At 52.2% G+C, this 21,500-nt stretch overlaps 1 protein-coding gene across 4 annotated transcripts in view; it reads left to right on the top strand.

The window, feature by feature from the left end:
* RO60 (Ro60, Y RNA binding protein) overlaps positions 1-21,294 on the top strand; it is a 31,067-nt gene extending 9,773 nt beyond the window's left edge. For 2 of the 4 annotated variants that reach the window (XM_078881449.1, XM_078881450.1), the window contains exons 2-11: positions 4,710-4,858; positions 7,077-7,467; positions 8,177-8,368; positions 8,723-9,165; positions 11,461-11,607; positions 14,013-14,150; positions 14,303-14,422; positions 15,723-15,836; positions 17,551-17,697; positions 18,985-21,294. In XM_078881449.1, the coding sequence (XP_078737575.1) occupies positions 4,721-4,858; positions 7,077-7,467; positions 8,177-8,368; positions 8,723-9,165; positions 11,461-11,607; positions 14,013-14,150; positions 14,303-14,422; positions 15,723-15,836; positions 17,551-17,697; positions 18,985-19,140 (1,986 nt within the window). In that variant the 5' untranslated portion in view covers positions 4,710-4,720 and the 3' untranslated portion in view covers positions 19,141-21,294. Of the gene's footprint in view, positions 1-4,709; positions 4,859-7,076; positions 7,468-8,176; positions 8,369-8,722; positions 9,173-11,460; positions 11,608-14,012; positions 14,151-14,302; positions 14,423-15,722; positions 15,837-17,550; positions 17,698-18,330; positions 18,870-18,984 lie in introns of those variants that run through there. The other 2 variants (XR_013640466.1, XM_078881451.1) reach the window with 2 other exon arrangements.
* The last annotated feature ends 206 nt before the right edge of the window (positions 21,295-21,500 follow it).

Below are 21,500 nucleotides of genomic sequence, written 5' to 3'. Positions count from 1 at the left end.
AAAAATGGAGGCATTTTTTTCCTTGATGCACCTGGCGGTACTGGGAAGACCTTTGTCCTCAACCTGCTCCTGGCTAAGGTTCACCGAAAGGAGAAAATTTCCCTGGCTGTGGCATCATCAGGGATTGCGGCAACTCTGCTTACTGGAGGAAGAGCTGCCCATTCCACATTCAAGCTTCCATTAGATCTATCCTGACAAGAAAACCCTGTTTGCAATATTTCAAAGGGGACTGCCCTTGTACAAGTCCTGGTTAATTGTTAATTAATAGTGTGGGATGAATGCACCATGTCCCACAAGGGAGCATTTGAGGCTGTCAACACAACATTGCAGGACCTCCGCAACAATTCCAGGATTATGGGTGGTGTAACTTTTCTCATGGCTGGTGACTTCCGACAAACCTTACCTGTGGTACTTCGAGGAACCAAAGCTGATGAGTTAAATGCCTGCATCAAGTCTTCATTCCTCTGGAGCCACGTATTGATACTGAGACTAACTACAAACATGCGTGTATATCTCCATGGAGACCAAGAGGCAGGAAACTTTGCTGAAGCTCTTCTTGATATTGGAAATGGCAGAATTCTTGCTGACGGAACAGATGGACTTATCACCATGCCTAAAGGCATCTATTCCACTTCAGAAGAGGAACTGGAGGAAAAAGTTTACCCAAACATGCAACAACACTTTCAAGATGTTGTCTGGCTAGAGGAGAGGGCCATTTTGGCTCCAAAAAATGATGCCGTTCACAGAATAAATTCTATGTTGTTGCAGAAATTATCTGGAGAAAGCAAGTTCTACAAATCTATTGACAGTGTTGGACCATGATCAAATTGTTAACTATCCAGTAGAATTCTTGAATTCTCTGCAGCTCCCGGTTGTTCCACCACACAACTTGCGACAATAAATTGGGGCACCTGTCTTGCTATTTAGAAACTTGGACCCACCTAAACTGTGCAATGGCACAAGGTTAATTGTGAAAGATTTACATTCAAATGTTATCAAAGCTACAATCATTATAGGCCATTCTAAAGGTGAGGACGTCTTTATCCCTCGCATACCTATAATCCCAAATGACACAGTCTTTGAATTTAAGAGGCTTCAATTCCCCATCCAGCTTAGCTTTGCCATGTCCATTAACAAGGCGCAAGGACAATCTTTAAAAGTGGTGGGACTGAATTTGGCAAATCAGTGCTTTTCTCATGGCCAACTTTATGTTGGATGCTCTCGTGTAGGCAATGAAAATTCTTTACATTACTTTGCACCAGCAGGCAGGACCAGAAATATTGTTTACAAAGAAGCTCTTTGATAGGGGGGTGTTGGTCAGAAAAAAGTGGCAGTTTTTCCTGTCGGCGATCTTGCAGCCAGCGGTTGTTTGCGGCACCGCCCGTGCGCTGTTGTTCTTTTGCCTCGGATCTTACCTGCCCTACTTCCCTTCTCCCCATTTCCCCCTTTTTCTTATTACAAGTTATATAGTCTTGTGTTTTTTGTAGTGCCTTACTATAGTACAAATATATACATGTTTTTCTACCATTGACCATATACTTATGACTCATTGGATTCGATATAAGACAAAGGCATGTACATCTTCTTGGTTCTTTCGGTAAAGTCACGTAGAAGGGAAGTAATAAAATAATATAAATAAAACATAATAAATAAAAACATAATAATATATTCTATTATATTATTTTATATTATTATGTTTTATTTTTATTATTTTATTACTTCCCTTCTACGTGACTTTACCGAAAGAACCAAGAAGATGAATCCCTGCAGTCACGAAAGCTTTAAATCGAGGCATGTACATGTTATGTAGTAGTACAGAGTTAGCCTGATAACTTTAATCTAAATTGTTTTATGGTTGTTATTGTTAGACTTGCATCCCACTGGGATTTTTGCGCACAGCGTTAATATGCGGTGTTTTTTCAGGAAGATTTTGCTGTTTTATCCTGGATGTTTCTGTCGCGCGTCATCACTTTAAGATGTTCTTTGTTCATGTTTTTGTTTGTTGCGGTTGCACCTGAGTCAAGAGCTGTATAAAAAGGCACTAAATAAATGTTAACTACAATTAAATACATGTTTCTGTTTGTCTTGCGTATGGCACTTTTGGAGAGCTAAATGTCAATGTCCAGGTCTGCTGGCAACGAAAGGGCTTCAGCAGAGAGCTTATGCAAGTCCTGTTATTCCTACATTGAAGAGACGGAGACTACACTGGCTTATTATGTGGTCCATCATTTGGGTTCACAGTTCCATTGCTTATTTAGTATTACAGTTTTTATTCTCCTAAACACGTTAAATTCATACACAAATACTTTTTACGTACATTTAACTTTTTGTATTTGTGTATGTAATATATGTACTACCACATATTCTTAGTTTTTTTCGGTGAAGTCACGTAGGTAAAAAATGTAAATTAATAAAAGTAAAATATAAATATTTTTTATTCTACTTTTTTTTAAGAATATGAATCCTTGCAGTCACGAAAGCTTCAAATCTAGAATGTACTACCACACTCGGTATGTACTGCTGTCATCACAGCAGGTACCACCACACTCGGTATGTACTGCTGTCATAGGTACCAACACAGTATGCATTGCTGTAGTGATAGCAGGTTCCACCACAGTCGGTATGCACTGCTGTAATCATAGCAGGTACCTCCTCAGTCGGTATACACTGCTGTAGTGATAGTAGATACTGCTATCGAGTTGGTAGATAATGCTTTATAGAGTTAGTAGATACTAAAACAGTCGGTATATAACACTACAGTCAGTCAATACTGCTACAGTCAGTATATACTACTATACAGTCAGTACATATTACCACGGTGAGTAGCTACTAGAGTCAGTAGATACTATTATAGAGTGAGTAGATACTGCTATAGAGTTAGTACTTACTACTATAGTCAGTGGATACTACTATAGAGTCAGCAGATACTATACAGTTAGTCGTTACTACTATATAGTCGGTAGATACTGTAGGCCCAGTAAATACTACGATGGTCAGTAGTTACTAGAGTCAGTAAATACTACACAGTCAGTAGCTACTACTGGCTCAGTAGATACGACGGTACAGTCAGTAGATACTACTACAGAGTCAATAGATACTACTTCTGTTGTATGTCAGGTGTGTAGGTATATATACCTACGATGGGTAAAGATATTTTTTGAGTGGGGGGGGGGTCCACAATTTTTGGAAACCTTTTACATCATCTATTTATCCCACACTTTCTACAACTTTTTGGACTTATGCAAGCCTCTTATATATTTGTTGGCATAGAAATGTTCAAACGGCCCACCAGGCTTTGACAATACCTTAGTATCTGTGTATATATGTAAGGTTTTTAAGAAATATATTTTTTACCCGGGCAATGCCGGGTACTTCCGCTAGCTTTAAATAAATATAGACAACACGTTCTACTCAATTAAATAGACTTTTAAATAAATGTTTTCTCCTACAACATCAGAGTGCAGCTCCACATTAAATACGCACTACAATGACAATAGTTTAAAGCGATTTGAAGCATGTTTTTTGTTGGGGGGGGCAGAGCTTTGCGACGTTACGTTTGAGGGGGGGGTCTGACTTTTTGTGACGCCGTGTGACGATGAGGGGGGGGGGGGTCAAAAATCGTCCAAAATCGCGTGACGTCATTTATGGACGGCCCCTTTGTTAAAACACATTTCTCCAATCATTCTATTTTCTACCGTCTGTATGAAGTCATTGAACTAAGAACATGTGCATTGGGAACTCTCACAGTGAGTAGTGCACCATCGTGTGTCTAAAGAAAGGTACCTGAGGCTATGATATATCTCACATGGTATAGCTGGTGATTGAACCCTAGTAACCAGGCTCTCACGTCCGTTATGGTCATTCTTGAGATTGTGAATGGCTCGGCAGGTATTAATATAATCATAAGAGCCGGGTGTGTGTGGCTGACTGTACGTGCTTTGAAAAATTCAAGGGTTGCTCGATCGGGCGAGGATCATTGTTGTGAGCATCAACCAGGGGTGTTGAACCCGCTCGCTAACCGCAACTTCAATTCTATACGCTCCTGACTTACTTTGAATAAGATGACTTAATTTCACATGGCGCGAGACTTCACTCCGTAACGCCTGCGGCGTAATATTTACACGCGGCCACGGCAAGCGTGGGCCTGGTTCCATATTGGCACAGGCGATGAGAGAATGATGGAAACCGTGTTGAAAATCAGCCCATTCCTTAATGAGATTTTCACGAGTGAATGTTGTGTCATTTTTGCATCCATTCAAATAAAAAAAATGGAGGCGTAATTTGTGGCTTCTCTCAGAGATGAATAACGCCCTTTGTCCAGGAAAACAAGCATCACTAAGGCAGCTGCCACATTGCGATGTGCAGCCAATCCCATGGAATTAGAGCTTGGCCCCGCGTCTGAGGAAACGGGAGCGCACGGACAAAGCGCCCACACATAGCAGGGGTAAAAACCTGAATGAAAAGCCACACAGATGGATATAAATGTCACCCCTTGCTGCCCTGCTATTTCCTGGCCATCTTGCATGCCAAGATTACTTCACACGGTATTCCCAGGCAGCCTTTCATCCAAGTACTAAGCAGGCATAGCCCTGCTTAGCTTTCGAGATCTGACGAGATTGTATGCATTGCCGGCTAATTTGGTCATGGGCTGCCCTTTGATTAGGACTGTTAATAAAGCCCAATTTCCTCCACCCCCCCCCACTTCTCAGGAGGCAGCCGCATGGATCCCGCACGTTCTTCCTGCCCCGTGAGCTGGGGAGTGAGCGGCCTCACTCGCCTGCGCCGCTTCCTCTGCTTTGGCTCGGAGGGCACCGTTTACCGTGCGCGCGTGGATCCACCAACTAAGGAGCACGCTCAGGTGAAGTGCCTGTGAGGCAATGAGCACGGCGTGGGGAGGCCCTCATCCAGAGAGCGGATTGTGCATGTACAGCGGAGGAGTCTTTGACCTCCCTCCCTCCTTCCTTTTTATTACGATCAGAAGAAGGAAAAAGATGCTCGGTTAAAATAAATTAAATCACAATTTATGATTTATTTTATTTTATACCTACGTGACTTTACCGAAAGAACCAAAGAGTATGTATCCCCGCAGTCACGAAAACTTCAAATCAAGATTGGTTATTCGGCACTTGGCTTCGTTCATCATGTCGTTTTTGTTTGAAATTTTTGGCTTTAATGGCCTTTTTTACACAAAAAATATAACACATTTACACCTTTTCCAATGTAACGTAAGTCCCATTGTGTACTGCTGTGTTCACAGACACAAACAAACAATCACCTTAAAAATCTCATTACTAGATTCCCTCCATCAGTCACATTACACAGAGCACCCTCTATAGCCCAACGTGTCAAAAAGGTTGCAACACCCCCTCATGAACTGAGCCAAATTCTAGCAGAAACCAGGACATTGATTATGCGACAGTGGCTGTCTAAGCCGTTTCCCTCAATTGCGCATTTTTCGGCCCTATAGATCACCAATTTCGCATTGTGACGAAGTTCACCAAGCCCTCTATACAATGGGAACCTCATTTGCCAGTAAAAATATGATAATTGGTTCTTTACCCTTCTATCTGGCAACAAAACTGACACCTTTTTACAAGGAGTCATGTTGCGGTCTATGCAAACATGACTCCTTGTAAAAAGGTGTCAGTTTTGTTGCCAGATAGAAGGGTAAAGAACCAATTATCGCCCTCTATAAAGTTTACATTTCAGTAAGATATTGCGTAGGAGCTTGAAAAGCGAGCCTAGGCTTTTACAATGTACATGCTGATGGGCATCTGTTTCAGTTCTTATTGAATGCAGTCCCGTCATTGCAGCCATCTCAGTCGGGAGAAGCCATTGACCGTGCGTGCCTGGTTTCACCAGATCGCCTACCTTGGTGAGACGTGCATCAACTGTAACGCTTCTCTATAGCTAAACCCACGAGGGAGGGGAGTCGCCTGTCAGGATTCCGCAACAGCGGTCCCATGCTGACCGGGGTATGTTCACCCGGGTAGTGACGAGGAAATCCCTGGTCTCTACAAATGGGGAATCCACTTTAGCGAGCGGGACACCCGTAATGTTCATATAGACGAGTTGTTTGCTGCACTGCAGCCCCCCAAATTATTTAGAAAAAGAGGTGCTGTGAAACATCACTTGGGTGGTGGGGCTGTGTACAGGAACAAATTGCACGGCTTGCAAGCAGAAGGTGGACAGTTGACTCCGTACGCACGTTAGACCTTGCCCGCCTCCCCGCCGTGGCAAAGCTAAAACAACCCCCCGGTGCTTCCTATGTGACCAAAATAAATTCGCTGTCATCCTTTGAAGCTTGACGATCAAGTGAGTGGGCGGAGTGATAGAACAAAAATCGGTGCCACAATGCGGACGCAACTAAACCGGTTCACTGCCAGGGTTTTTGCCTCTGAACGTGAGGGTTTGACGTAGGCGGCCCCCCAATGTTCCAGTCATTTCCACACCCTTCCAAGAGATCCCAGTTTCTCTGGAGTGGTTGCTCTCCAGGCCCCAGGAGCACGCCAAGATGTCGAAGGCTTCCCTCGCTCCACACAACGGTGTTGGCCAACTCGGGGGGAAAATGGGCCTCGTCACGCTTCCCCACGCGATTATCCCGCTGCATTTCTCCCAATTATTCTTGGAGCAGGTCGCACGAGAATATACCTCCCTGGCAATCGCAGAGCCGTTCAACATCGTCAAAGGCTTTGTAAGAAGAGGAGAAAGTCGTCAGCGTATTCTACAAGAGTCACTTTCATATTGTAGATACCACTGGTTCTTCATGTTCTGCAGATGTAGATACCACTGGTTCTTCATGTTCTAGAGATGTAGATGCCACTGCTTCTTCACGTTCTAGAGATGTAGATGCCACCACCGCCATCTATTGCGCGGCGGTTGAACTTACGACTCTCGGTTCGAACAGGCAACTGGACACACGGACCAGGTTTGTTCGTGTCTCTGAAAGTTCGTAAGTCGAATGTCCGTAAGTAGAGGAGTCCCTGTATCACACTTTATGCAGTTACGAGTGAAACCCGTATCGGCCCGGGGATAACTTCCGCTGTCCCCACTTCTGCCGGCGCTCGCTGGCGCAGGCTCTGCTGCTGCTGCACCTCGTCGAGAGCGGGCAGGGCGAGGCGGCCGTCCGGGAGATCGTCTCAGCCGCCGCCGTCGGGTCCCCTGTCAACGCTGACGCCACCGCTCTGGCCCTCGCCGTCTGTTCCTCCTGTGCCGGCCCCGACGGCGCCGAAGAGACCGTCGCGGCAAATCCGGCGGACCAGCCGGCGCCGAACGCCGGCACGGAGGAGGCAACCCCGGGGTGGGGAGAAGGTGGAGCCGGCGCTGCCGGAGAGCGGAGCCGGGAGGACCGGGAGCCGGGACCCGCGGAGAGGACTCGGCGGGCGGCATTTGCGGCTCTGCCGGAAGTGTGCCGCACCCCGGCACAACTCTTCTTGTTCGTGAAGTGCCGCGACGAGATTGCCAAAGGTGGGGGGGCGGCGGGGGGGGGGCTGTTGTTGTTGCTGTTGAACGTTGACAAGGTGGCCAGAGTTGAGTGTTGAAGGAAGTTATGGAGTGTGCAGGGTGTCCGCAAGGGTGCCCAGTGGGTAAAGGTACAGCGCTTGCCATTGAATGCTCGTGCCTCTGCTGGTGGCGGAAGGTCCTCCCCTCGAGGAGGGCTGCTTGGCCTACTCGTCCACTACGGCGAGACGTCTCTCCGCTGCCTCGCCAACTAGTTGAAAGAATGTTGCAAGTTTCTTAATCTTCCGCTCAGTAAGTTTTGTGGTGGTGGGGTAAAGAGTGGGGTAAAGATTGTGTACTGTTCTCTCCCAGGTCATGCAAATTGAAAACTAATTTCTTTAAACTGTTGTCCTTCCCCCGCACCTAGCCAACCGCGCTAATGCGCGGTTGGCTACTTGCGGTGCGAAAGAAGTTCTACATACGTACATCTTGACCAACGTGAAAAAGTCGGTCAAATACCTTCCAGATTTCCCTTCAGTGGAGGCCCTGTCACCAGCATTAGCGTGAGCGAGCAATTGCAGGCCTGCACCTTTATTTTCAAATAATGCTTATTTCGGAGCTTTAGCAATCCACTGCTGGATGAAGGCCGTGTGGGCCGGATAATATCTGCCGGGCCATTGATTCCCCACCCCTGGGTTTAAACGCTCGGCGGTGACTCGGTGATTGCGTGGCTCAGGTCGGGCAGGCGGTGGAGGCGGCAGGGGTGCCGTGGGCCGCTGGGGCCGCGCCCAGCGCCGCGCCGTGTCCCGCTGGTACCACGGCCAGACGGGCCGCTCGCTCGTCGGCGCCGTCACCGCGTGCCGGGCGCGCTGCGGCTACGCGCACCGCGACCTGCTGCGTCTGGCGCACGTCAAGCCGTCCACGCCCGGTGAGGCTCCCACCGCGGTCCGTCGCCGTCGTCGTCGCGAGGGTGGCAGGGTGGCGGCCCGGCGGGAACAATTTTTTTCCTCGCAGTAAGAAGCGCCTGGGTTCGATTCCCGACCCGGGCGCCTTCCTGGCGTGGAGTTCCGTGTGTTCTCTCCCGCCCATCTGCGTGGGTTTCCTACGGGTTCTCCGATTTCCTCCCATAGCTAAGAAAACACAATGTAAGGTAACTGGCACGTTACTCAATTGGGATTTCGCACAAGAGCAGCAGCAACGTTACCCCCCCCCCATGACGCCAACGCCAAACGTGCCCCGGTCGTCCCCAACGTTTTGCACGCTCGCACCCTCACGCCCTTAGCCGTGCAGCTGGTGGCGAAGTACGTCACGCGCGGCTGGAAGGCGACCAGGGAGGCCTACGCGCACGTCGCCAGCGGGGACAGCGACCGCTGCCCCCCGGGGGTCGACGACGGCTGTGAGAAAGTCGCGGACGGCGCCGGCGGCGGAGGCGGAAGCGGCGCTCGCGCCCAGCGGCGGCGGCAGCTGGAGGAGGAGCGGGAGAAGGAGGAGCGGGAGGATGGTGGCGGGGAGAGGCCGAGCGACGGCTTGTGCCCGGCGGCGGTGGCAGGAGACGGAGCGTGGGCGCCCGGCCACGGACACGAGGAGCTGCGCGCGATGCTGCGCTACCTGAGCGCCGTGGAGCGCGTGCGCAGGGCCAGCGACTGCGGAGAGGTGGAGGTGCTGGTGGCCGAGCACGGCCTGGTGTGGCAGCATCTGCTTACCCAGCATCTCAAGTCGCCGCAGGTTGGCGGTGCGGGCGCGCTGTTGGGCGGGCGAAGCGAGCGAGGCACGAGCCCGGGTGGGCGGTTTGGCAGGCTGGTGGTTGGGTTGGTGGGTGGGTGTGTGTGTGGGTGGGTGGGCAGGTGATTGTGTGTGTGTGTGGGTAGGTGATTGTGTGTGTGTGTGTGGGTGGGCAGGTAATTGTGTGTGTGTGTGGGTGGACATGTGATTGTATGTGTGTGGGTAGGTGATTGTGTGTGTATGTGTGTTGGAAGAGGTAACCCCCTGTGCGTGGCTGGCTGAGGTGCCATCTGTTGAGGAAGTACTGAAGGCAATCCGGAGTCTGAGACTAGGAAAGGCACAGGGCAGAGGATGGCGTTTGTGCACAGACTGCCCTACATTACATCATAACAACAGTCTGGACCACTGGACGGGTTCCGCAGGATTGGAAGGATGCCCTGGTGGTCCACCTCTTTAAGAAGGGGGACCGCACAGACTGTAACAACTACAGGGGCATCTCACTCCTCAGTGTGCCGGGAAAGGTCCTGGCAAGGATTATTCAAAATCGCCTTGCTAGGCACGCTGACGAGAGGCTTGCGGAGCCCCAATGCGGTTTCAGGAAAGGGCGGTCCTGCACGGATGCCATATTTTCTGTCCGTCTGCTACAGCAGAGATGTAGGGAATTCCAACAAGACCTACATCTCTGCTTTATTGACTTGGTCAAGGCCTATGATACCATCAGTAGGCCTGGGCTCTGGGTTGTTGTTCGTGCTTTTGGAGTCCCTGACCCTCTGCTCACGATCATTAAGGACCTTCATGATGGTGAGCGGGCCCGGGTAAAACTACGTGGCCGGGAGTCGGAGCCTTTCCCTGTATACCTTGGGGTGCGACAGGGATGTCCTCTGGCTCCCACATTATTTAACATCTATTTTGACCACGTAGTTCATGAAGCCTTCAATAGCTGTACCGGGGGAATTTCCATTTGGTACAGATATAATGTGAGTCTGATCGACGCCCGGGTGCGATGAAGGGATGGCTCACTATTGGTCAACCACGTTATGTATGCCGATGATTTGGTAATAGCTGCTCATTCAGAAGAGGAGTTGGAGACGCTGCTGCTGAGACTGGAGCGTTTCACTAAGAGGTGTGGCCTTACCATCAGCCCCACCAAAACTAAGCACCTGCCTGGGTATTTTGTACCATCGGACACTCCACCCCCACAACTCCCAATCGGTGATGGGGCAGTAGTGGAGAGAGTGGAGAGTTTCCCATACCTGGGCAGTATGCTTATGACCGGCTCCAGTTTAACAGTAGAGGTCTCACTCCGAATCAATCGAACGGAAATATCTTTTCATCGGTTGCGTAACGCTGTGTGGAAGCTACCTGGTCTGTCGCTCCGCACGAAGCTTCAGGTCTTCTCGGCCACGGTCATTCCCTCACTTATCTACGCTTGCGAAACGTGGACCCCCCTAATGGAGCATCTTCGCCGGTTGGAAACATTTAGGCTGGCCTGCCTATGATCCATCCTGGGTTTAACCAGGCTGGATTGTGTGAGGAGCTCACAAATCCTTGATCTGGGCAAAATCCCATCGGTGAGCTCCTCCGGCAGGCAAGGCTGCGTTGGCTGGGTCATGTAGCCCGCATGCCCAAACAGCTTTTGTTCGGCCAGATCGAGGGGGCTAAACTGGCGCGGCACAGGCTAGAGAAGAGATGGAGTGATGTGGTACAGGAGGACGTGGAGCTGAGTGGACTTGCCGATGACTGGTACCAGCGGTGTCAAGATCGGCCTCTGTGGAGGAGGCTCGTGAAGGACGCTACTGGGCAGTTGGAGGCAGTCGCCCTCCAACAACAACGGAGGGCGGAGGAGCAACGCTCACAACAACGAGCGGAGCGCCGGGTGGCTAAAGCACAGCAAGTTGGTACAGTAGGGGGCACAGGTGGTGCATCAGCCAGTCATTTCGGTCATCTCAGTCAGTCGACCCGTGGAACCTGGGTCTGCCCCGTGACCTGCCAGCGGGCATTCAACACTTCACGTGGCCTTAAGGTGCACATGGCCTGGCACAAGCGTCGTGGTGACGTCACCGCCACTTAGTGGCGAATGGCGGTTGTTGTTGTTGTGTGTAGGTGATTGGGCACCCCATGTTTCAATTGTGTTGAGGCGCTTATTGTGTTGTGAAGTGCTCCGAGACGCCCCGGCGTATCGGGCGGTTCCATCAAAACAAACGGTGGTTATCGTCACGTGTTGAACGTACACACACGGGGCCAAATTCGTGGGTTGGGTTCTGCTCACGGTGCTGGGGTGGGGGGGGTCCATGCCAGGTGTGGATGGCGCTGCTGAAGGAGATGCCGGTGTCGGCCATGTTGAGGAGCCTGGGCAAGATGGCCGCGCTGGACCTGCTGGCTCCCGAGAGCGCCGGCGCGGCGCTCGTGTGCCAGAGGCTTGCGGAGACCGACGAGCTGCGCGAGGTACCGTGCCATGCTGGGTGCGGAGCCGCGCTGGGTGCGGAGCCGCGCTGGGTGTGACGCTGCGCTCCCCCCCCAGGAACCGTTCAGGCGGAGGCAAGGGAGGGGAGCAGGGAATATTCCTTGCCGATAGCCGGAGAGGACTTTTTAGCATAGCTTCGACAGACGACGTTAACACGCGTTCAGAATCAGTATCAGGGTTCAGTGACTCCTCGACTTATGGACATTCGACTTAAAAGCTTTCAGAAACACAAAAAAACCTGGTCCGTATGTCCAGTTGCCTGTTCAGACCGAGAGTCGTAAGTTCAACCGCCGTGCATTAGATGGCGGTGGTGGCATCTACATCTCTAGAACGTGAAGAACCAGTGACATCTACATCTGCAGAACGTGAAGAACCAGTGGCATCTACATCTGCAGAACGTGAAGAACCAGTGGCATCTACATCTGCAGAACATGAAGAACCAGTAGCATCTACATCTGCAGAACGTGAAGAACCAGTGGCATCTACATCTGCAGAACGTGAAGAACCAGTGGCATCTACATCTGCAGAACGTGAAGAACCAGTGGCATCTACATCTGCAGAACGTGAAGAACCAGTGGCATCTACATCTGCAGAACGTGAAGAACCAGTGGCATCTACATCTGCAGAACGTGAAGAACCAGTGGCATCTACATCTGCAGAACGTGAAGAACCAGTGGCATCTACATCTGCAGAACATGAAGAACCAGTGGCATCTACATCTGCAGAACGTGAAGAACCAGTGGCATCTACATCTGCAGAACATGAAGAACCAGTGGCATCTACATCTTTAGAACGTGATGAACCAGTGGCATCTACATCTACAGAACGTGAAGAACCAGTGGCATCTATATCTATAGAACATGATGAACCAGTGGCATCTATGTCTACAGGAGATTTAACAACTTATGAAGCCATTCCGCGTGTTTAGAGTACATGCCGTACAGCATGTTTGGAATCGACAGGAGTAAAGTTGGACTTACAAACAAATCGACTTACGAACAGACCTCTGGAACCTAACTTGCTCGTAAGCAGAGGAGTCCCTCTATTGCATTTATCCTCGGAGGAGGAATCCGATGAGAGCTCTTTTTTCACAGATGTCCAGTAGGGGGCACGGGGTCAGAACGTTACAACAACAAATGACACGACAAGCACGATAGGAGTGCCAAGTTTAGGAAAGGTAAACAAATCGCTGTGAATACAGCTAAGTTTTTTTGCATCTTACCAAGTAAAGCTTGCTGAGATGTAAACTTATACTGGTAGGAACCTCCTGGTTCCACCAGCCCACAGGGGATTATTCTGTCCGTCCGTCGTGCATCCAAAAATGGGAGGGGTGGGGCTGGGTGGAGAGGGGAGGGTGGGGAGGGGCGGGGTGGGGAGGGGCTGGGTGGGGGTGGGAGGGGTGTGGCTGGGTGGGGAGGGCTTGGTCACCCCGTGGTGCCCTTATAAAACGCAACGTTTAACCTACTCACGCCGGCTTGTGCCCTCCCTCACAGTCGGGCATATTTGCGGAATACACCACGCCGCCGTTGACCCTGGCCATTGACCGAGCAACCCAACGTTACTACCAGCTCCCTCCGCAGGAATGTGTTTTTTCAGAAGCTACCTGGCCACAAATGATGGCTCAACGAAGCGGCCTATCATCACGTGGACATTTAAAGCGGCGTAATCATCGAAATCATCTCAGTTCACACTGCTCCTTTCCGATCGGAGCAGAGCGACGAAGCACGGATGAATTTGGGTGGAGGAGGCGTAGTAGGGAGGAAGAGGGATGGGGGCGGGGGTGGGAGATGGTACCATGTATGCCTCGACGTCATCGGCAGCTGCGGGGCTGCGTTACGCGTTGGGCAGTCGAGGGCAATGCAGGAAAATCCACTGCCGGAGGTCACGGGACAGACCCAGCAGGTGCCATGGGTTCACTGACTGAGATGACCGGCAGATGCATCGACTGTACTCCCCTCTGTGCCAAACGCAGAGATCCCCCGTATAGCCTTGTAAGAGACCATCGGGGCAAGTGCTGTTAGCGAGCACCTATGAAGGCTGGCACGGCGCACGAAGGGGGTGGGTGGCCAACACCACGCCCGGCCGCCTTTGTCTCCCGAGTGGCGATGTTTACACAGCGCACCGGTTACTCATTTAAGGCTGAGTCGACCTAGGAGAGGCCCAGGACCGAATCAGATGATCGTCACCGGTGTTGGCCGTGGGCGGGAATCGAACTCGGGTCATGACCGGGTTCGTAGGGCAGTGCGCTAGCCACTACACTACCGCTCCCCAACCACACACGCACAAAGACACCGGACCACCAGTCATTGACAATGAAGCGAGCGAACGCGACCCATCCCCAATTGCCCGTGACCTCTACCGCCCGCCCGCCCGCCCCCACCACAAGGCCCGCGTTCACCCACTCCACGTGCTGGTGGCGTTGAGGACCTACGAGCGTGGCCAAGCGGGTACGGGGCGGCTCAAGTGGAGGCCCAACCCGGCGGTGCTGCAGGCCCTGGACGCCACCTTCTACTCCTCCATGCAGGTCGGGGAGGGGGATGGGGGGGTGGGTGGATGTCATCCACAATGATATCCACAATGACATCCACAATGATATCGTGGATGTCATCGCGGATCTCATTGTGGATGTAATTGTGGATGTCATCGTTGATGTCACCCTGAATCTTTGCCGTCCAGGTTGTGCAGCCGACGGGCAAGCGCTTCCTGCTGGCGGTGGACGTGAGCATCTCGATGTGCGGCGGCGTCCTGGGCACCCCGGTGCTCATGGCCAAGACCCTGGCAGCCGCTCTGAGCCTGGTGAGACGGATCCGACGAGACGCGACGGGGGCGCATGTGCGGTGTGCAGCGTCGCGTGCGCGACAGCTCTTGGCCTTCGCCCAGAACCACCGGCTCAGAAAAGAACTGGGCACCCGCGCGGTAAAAATTGGTATTTTTTTTCAAGACCCGGCCGTCCGCACAGGCAGCGAGCGACGCACGCACAAAGCCACGAGTGCACACCGACCTGGTTCATCGTTTAGTCTGGGCGAGACGCAGCAGGGGCCGCGTGGACGAGAGGGGCTCGTGCGACGAGCTGAAGCGCCGGCATGCCCTCAAGAGTGACGTGGGCGGATTTTTTTAACCGTGGATTTTGACCGTGGAATTTTTTTCCCGTGGATTTTTCACCGCGTGCCGCACACGGTGTGGAGTTTCTTTTGTTGAGCGCGTGTTGGTGAAGGGGTTGAGGGGGGGATGGGTACCAACATCATTCGCCACTGACGTCAGCCTCGGTTGGGTTTAAAACCCAGGTCACCGGGTTCATAGCGCACTTCGCTTAAGCGTAGTGACCCATTGCGCCACCGTTTGCTGCCAAAGAAACAAATCTTTTCCAATAGAATTTTCATATTTTAAACCTTGCCGTTTAATGCTTTACAATCATGACAACTACGGTAGCGCTCGTTAAGACGATTCGATCTGAACGAAACTTCAACGTGAAGTTACGTGCCCCCCTGTCGAGAACTCGCGACGGAGTAATAACCGGATGCATCCCCCCCCCGGCAGAGTGCTACCAATTAATTACCGCCAAATAAATACTTCACTGGGACAAACGCGCCATGGATAGCGTTTCAGAATCCACGTGTGTGTGTATGTGGGGGGGGGGAGCGGTAGTGTAGCGGTTTGTGCGCTGCTCTACGAACCCGGGCTCGATTCCCACTCACGGCCAACACCCAGTGGCGATTATCTCAACCGCTCCTGGGCCTTCTCTAGGTCGACTCAGCCTCAATGAATACCTGGTGAGGTGTGTAAACATCGCCGCTAGGGAGACAAAGGCAGCCGGGCGCGGTGCTGACCACCCACCCCCTTGTGTGCCGTGCCGGCCTTCATAGGTGCTGCTCGCTAACAGCACTTGCCCCAATAGTCTGTTACGGACGATGCGGCAGGTCTTTGTGCGCGCGTGAGTTTTCATCGTTTAGCATGTACTTTTGTCGTAGGTTGTGTCGCCTTTAGTTTGTTGTGCTTCCCCCCGCACCTCCGATTAGCACGGTTGCCTATGTATGGTACATACGTACGGCGGGCACTACGTCACTCAGCTTGCGTCCACGCGCGTGCGGGATTGCAGGTGATCGTCAGCACGGAGCGGAGCGCCACCGTGCTGGCGTTCTCACAGACGCTCCTCCCCCTGCCCATCGACCCCTCCCTACGGCTCGACCAGGTGCTGAGGATCATGGACCAGGTGGGCACCCGACGTCTCCTACTAAAAACAGCGGCGGCAACAGCTGTTCGCCGCTAAGTGACGGTGCCGTTGCCCACATCGTGCTTGTGCCAGGCTAGGTGCACTTAAAAAAAAAAAACTCGAGTCAGCGGGAGGCCCATGGTCAAATGAGACGCTGCTTGCCAACGATGTGTTAACAGCGGCCGAGACTTGAACTCAGGCTGTCGGGCTCCGAGCACGGTGACCCTAACCACTGCAAAAAAGACAAAGATCTCCCCCCCGTGTAGCCTTAACAGACTGTTGGGGCAAGTGCTGTTAGCGAGCACCTATGAAGGCCGACACGGCGCACGAGGGGGTGGGTGGCCAGCACCACACCCGGTCGCCTTTGTCTCCCCAGTGACGATGTTTGCTGCACACCTCAACATGTACTCATTTGAGGCTGAGGCAACCTAGGAGAGGCCTATGACCGGTTCAAATGATCGTCACCGGTGTTGGCCGTGAGCGGGAATCGGACTGGGATCGCCGGATTCGTAGCACGGCGCCCTAACCGCTGCACCACCGCTCTCTCCGGCGATGACTGTCAGTGGCGGCGACGTCGCCGGCAGCGCCTGCGCCTGGCTCGGTGCACTTTTGGGGCTGTCGCTCGAAGCGTGGCCGAAAGGAGGTCACTGGCCAGACGCAGGGCCTATAGGTTGACGGACCGAGATGACCGGCAGATGTGCCACCCGTGCCGCACTCTGTGGCAACTCGCTGCGTTCTAGCCGCCCGGCGCTCCGCTCGTTTGCTGTGCGCGTCTTGCCACCTCTCTGTGCTGTGGCTAAAGTTCCTCACCTGGGTTAAAAAGGAGACCTTCAAAACGCAATCGTGGACTAGACTGATTTCCGTGATGGTTCCTAAAACGCATTGATCTCCGCTTTCCTGGCGACGGTGAAAGGCGCCTAATAAGTGCAAACCATCATTTTTATTACGAGTAAACTAAACTATTTAAACATTTTTGTTTATTTACCAGGTAAGTGCCCACTGAGCTATTGAGGTCTTTTTCAGAACTTACCTGGCCACAAATGATAGCTCAACGAAGTGGCTTACCACGTGGAAATCTACATGAGCAGCTAAGTACTCTAAACACGTGATGTTGATTCTAAATGTGGAAGGGGAAAAACCGGAGGACGTGGAGAAAAATCCACACGACCACGGGGACAGACATTTTTTTAATTTTGCGAATGCTTTTTTTAATATTTACGCGATCTAACCCAAAAAAGAAATCTGTATTATGGATGATATTGGTCACGAAAGCCTACGTGTTAAAAGCCTATGTGTTAAAATGAATGCTTTTACATGTAACTTTTACACAGAGCACCAGATACATGAGAAAAATAAATGATAAAATTCATATGTACGCATGTCAATGCTACGTCAGTGGACGTGAGCCCACGTAGCCACACAGCCATGTTATGGCCTCTTCCAGTGCGTGCAAAATATACAGCAGCAGGCGTCAGGGTCGGGATCGACCTCACGACCCTCCCGCATACCAGGCGAGGTTGTTAACATCTCTAAGCCACTGTGGTGTCAGGGTCGGGATCGACCCCACGACCCTACCGCATAGCAGGCGAGGTAGTTAACATCTCTAAGCCGCCGTGACGTCAGGGTCGGGATCGACCCCACGACCCTCCCGCATACCAGGCGAGGTAGTTAACATCTCCGAGCCGCCGTGGTGCCCGCCTCGGCGTTTGGGCAGGTCCCACGTGGCGCGACGGACTGCGCACAGCTCCTGGCGTGGGCACGTGACACGGGGACGCCGGTCGACGTCTTCCTGGTTCTCACCGACAGCAAGGCCGCCTGGGGAGCCGTCCATCCGACCGCCGCCCTGCAGGAATACCGCAAGGTTCGACCCCCGACCCCCCCTCACCCCCCCTCACCCCCCCCCCCACCCCGTGCGCCGCTCAGGCCTACTGAAAGAGACGACATTATTCGGTGACTCTGCCATCGCCACTCGGCAATGCCCCGTGCCCTTTTTCTTACCGCACCAGATATTCCCACAACAACAACCGCCATTCGCCACGAAGTGGCGGTAACATCACCACGGCGCGTGTGCCAGGCTATTTGCACTTTAAGGCCACGTGAAGTGTCGAATGCTCGCTGGCAGGAGGTCACTGCCATGTGTTGACTGAGATGACTAGCCGATAAACCACCTGTGCCCCCCACTGTGCCAACTCGCTGTGGTTTAACCGCTCGGTGCTCCGCTCGTTCTTGTGAGCGTCGCTCCTCTGACCTCAACATGTAAAAAATTTACTTTTAATGCGAACGGGTTTATATTAGGAGTAATATTTTTGGGATTATTGAAGGGTTTGTCTGTTATTAGATAGCCACCAAGTAGTATTAACTGTTCATATGCCAATAAAAAAACTGGCTAAATGTAATTTCCATCACCCCTCATGGTATCGTCATGTTATATCTCTTGTTAACTCTCGCCCCAACTTTTACCCTCTCGGCGCTGGCCGTCGTGCGTTGGCGCCAGGACCCAAAATTGCCGAACTCGTGAAAACGAGACCACGGACGACACAGCTGGGATCACGCTGTACGCAATGTCCCAGGTCACTGTTGCAAACGAGGCCTCGACCTGGTCTCTTGAGCTCCCACCTCGTTAAATAAAAATCGACTCGCTGTGTGGCGTTGTTCCGGTAACCCACCAGCGGAAAGTTGCGGCGGATGGCATGCGTCTTGCTGGTGAACACGCCGCGCGTGACTATAACCAGGCCATGATGGCGGGATGTTAACTACCTCGCCTGGTATACAGGAGGCCGTGCCTTCGATCGTGACGCTGATGCCTGCTGTACATAGTTTGCATGCTCTACTCCTGGTCGCGTGGATTTTTCTTCGAGTCCTCTGATTTTTTTTCCCCTCCATGTTTATCAACACGCCTTCAGAGTGTTTGGCTGCCGCTATAAATTCCCACACGATGACGACGATGCGTCACTTTGTCGAGCTATCATTTGCGACAGCCACGTCACTTCTGAATAAGAGCTATGCAGCTCAGTGGGGGCCTTACACCCGGTTAAAATAATTTGACAAATAGTATAAATGTACGTTAGCTCCTGGGTGGGCACCGCTCGTTAGCTGTTAGCGGACGACTCGACTGCCCGCTCCCTCCCCGGTGCCCCGACGGCCGTAGGAGACGGGGCTGGCATCGCGGCTGGTCGTGTGCACCCTCACCCGCGACGTGGCGGTGGGCGCCGGTGACGCCGACGACGCCGGCGTGCTTCACGTGTGTGGCTTCGACGCGGCCGCCCTGGACGTGATCAACGCGTTCGCCTGCGGCAGATTCTGAGAATCGATTCTGGGAATCGGTCGCCAACACCAACCCAGAGCTCAACGCCTACCCACCCACCCACCCACTCCGCCAAACCTGGGGTCCTTTCAAGATCAACATTCAAAGCCATTTATGTGACCACCACACCTTGCAACCAATGCTTTCTACCCACTGTTTCTGCACAGTACACGCAGAGCGACCTCCCAAGCTCTGCACTTAACAGTGTCCTGGAATACATTCGAAGACTCTTATAAGTGACCCACACTCTCACACAGACACCCACAAACTTTGCATAGCGACCCGCAGTCTCACACCAAGACGTACAGACTCACACAGAGAGCCACAGACTCATCGAGAACTACAGACTCACACAAAGACCCACATACTCACACCGAGACCCACAGACTTACACAGACTTACACCGAGACCCACACATGCTGACACAGAAAACCACAGACTCATCGAGACCCACAGACTCGCACAGAGACCCATAGATCTGCACCTGACAACAGTATCCCACCACTTGCTTTTCGGTGTTTTCCTCCCCCAGGTCACCGGACTCATGGAGACCCCTCCATCGCAGGTCACGGTAATCGGCCCTCTAACATCCTGCACGCATGTCCTGCAGCGCAACCTTCACTTTCCTGATTCCCATCTGCACCACTTACCTGCCATGTTCTCTTCCGGACGAGTGCATTGCCTTTCCTGTCTTGTTACTAACTTCACAGCAAGTGTCTCAGGCACACGTGCTCACATGTCAGCGAATTCCTTTCCAGCTGCTGAGTGTCTAGCTCCCGGATCCAAAGTGGTTTCCGTAGCCTATGAAACGCCCGCCCAGCCATCCCTAATGTGTGGCCATCCCGAACCTAATTAGGACGGGGCCGGTTTGCAGCCCTCTCTGTTTGTAATGCTTCCTATTGGGTCTCCGTTCTGCTGAGCAGCATGTTGGGATGGCCACATTTTTCCAACTTGTAGATGTGGGTGGCCTAAAGAGTGTTCAGGAGGGTCGCACATTCAGCCCTTGAGTTGGCGGTCTGGACAACGCTGAGAACGTTGCTCATTCAATGCGGCTGTTACACGGCGTGCACGCAAGGCATTAATGGGAGGTGCACGCAAGGCATGATGGGATTTGTGCTTGCACCGTGGAGGTTTAGTGGGACTGGACTCGTACGCTACCGCACGCGCGTGTGTGTAGGCACGTGTGTCTACGCTTGTGTGTGTGTGTGTGTATGTGTGTGCACGCGTGTGTGTGCAGTTGTGTTGACTTGGCCCAGATTGCCACAATTATAATTTTGACAGTGCATGAAACGTTTGCGGACAACGTGTAGTTGGATCGGCATTTCTGTGCTAAAAAAGAAAAAGCACTTGCAACTTTTCACCGGTGGCTACACCACAGGAAGGGGAGTAGAGTCAAGGAGGGTTCAACAGAGTAGAGAAGAGGGAGGAGAGAGGTTGCATCAGGGCCTGGACGCTGCCACTGCTGCTGCGCATAGGAGTGGAGTCTGTTTTCACAGTGGGCGGTGGAGGGTATGGGGGGGTCAGAGTGGGGGGTGGCCACACGGAAGTCACGTGTGGTTTATATCGTTTGTATGCCCATGACGAACATTTTGTAATGGTAACGATTTATGGCCATCAACCGGGAGCGATTCGCTTGATTTGTCACGAATCGAGGGGGAAGGGGGGAAGGGGTCGCGATTCAATCAAAGGATTCTGTTTCTCCCCGTCATGGTGGCGAGCGAAGCCGGCCGCCTCCCGTGGCCGCGAGGTTCATGCGAAACGGTCGCCTGCAACAAGCAGACCGGCCAGGACTCCGGTGCGCCACGCTGTCGCGAAGCGCAAGAATCGATGCGTCCTGCCGAACACTATCTTAAGCGTTCATTCGCTGACAACTTCAGTTTGTATCGAAGCTATTGTGAACGTCTGAAAAATAAGAATAGTTTACCCTTTCAGGCAATAAAATCAGGTGTCCAGATGTTCAAACACAAAATAGATTAACCACATACTTGTGGTCAGTCAGTTTAAAAAACAATGCAGAAATTATCGGAGGATGTTTGTTTGCATGTTCACCACAACCGAAATGTGATGGGGATCATCGCTGCCGGCTCACCTGACAGGCACTCGCTTCCCTGTGGCTTCTGTTGGCCAAATGGCACTTCAATCGCTCCCCGTTCCTCATTCAAGACACTGCTCCCCTAACTGGGACTGAGCTGAGTTCTCAAGTGGGCACCCCTCCCCCTTCACCGGTGTTTCGTCAATGAGCCCACGACACCTCAGGGGGGGCTCGATGGCAGAACCAGCGTCCTGGAACTTGCCCCTCGATCCGCCACTCGACTCAGCCCTGCCCTTCCCTGCTGCCTGTTTGGCTCTGCCACCGCTCG

Source organism: Lampetra fluviatilis, chromosome 61 (assembly GCF_964198595.1).
Source record: "Lampetra fluviatilis chromosome 61, kcLamFluv1.1, whole genome shotgun sequence".
Classification (NCBI taxonomy): Eukaryota; Metazoa; Chordata; class Hyperoartia; order Petromyzontiformes; family Petromyzontidae; genus Lampetra; species Lampetra fluviatilis.
This window is presented reverse-complemented; position numbering and strand designations above follow the sequence as displayed.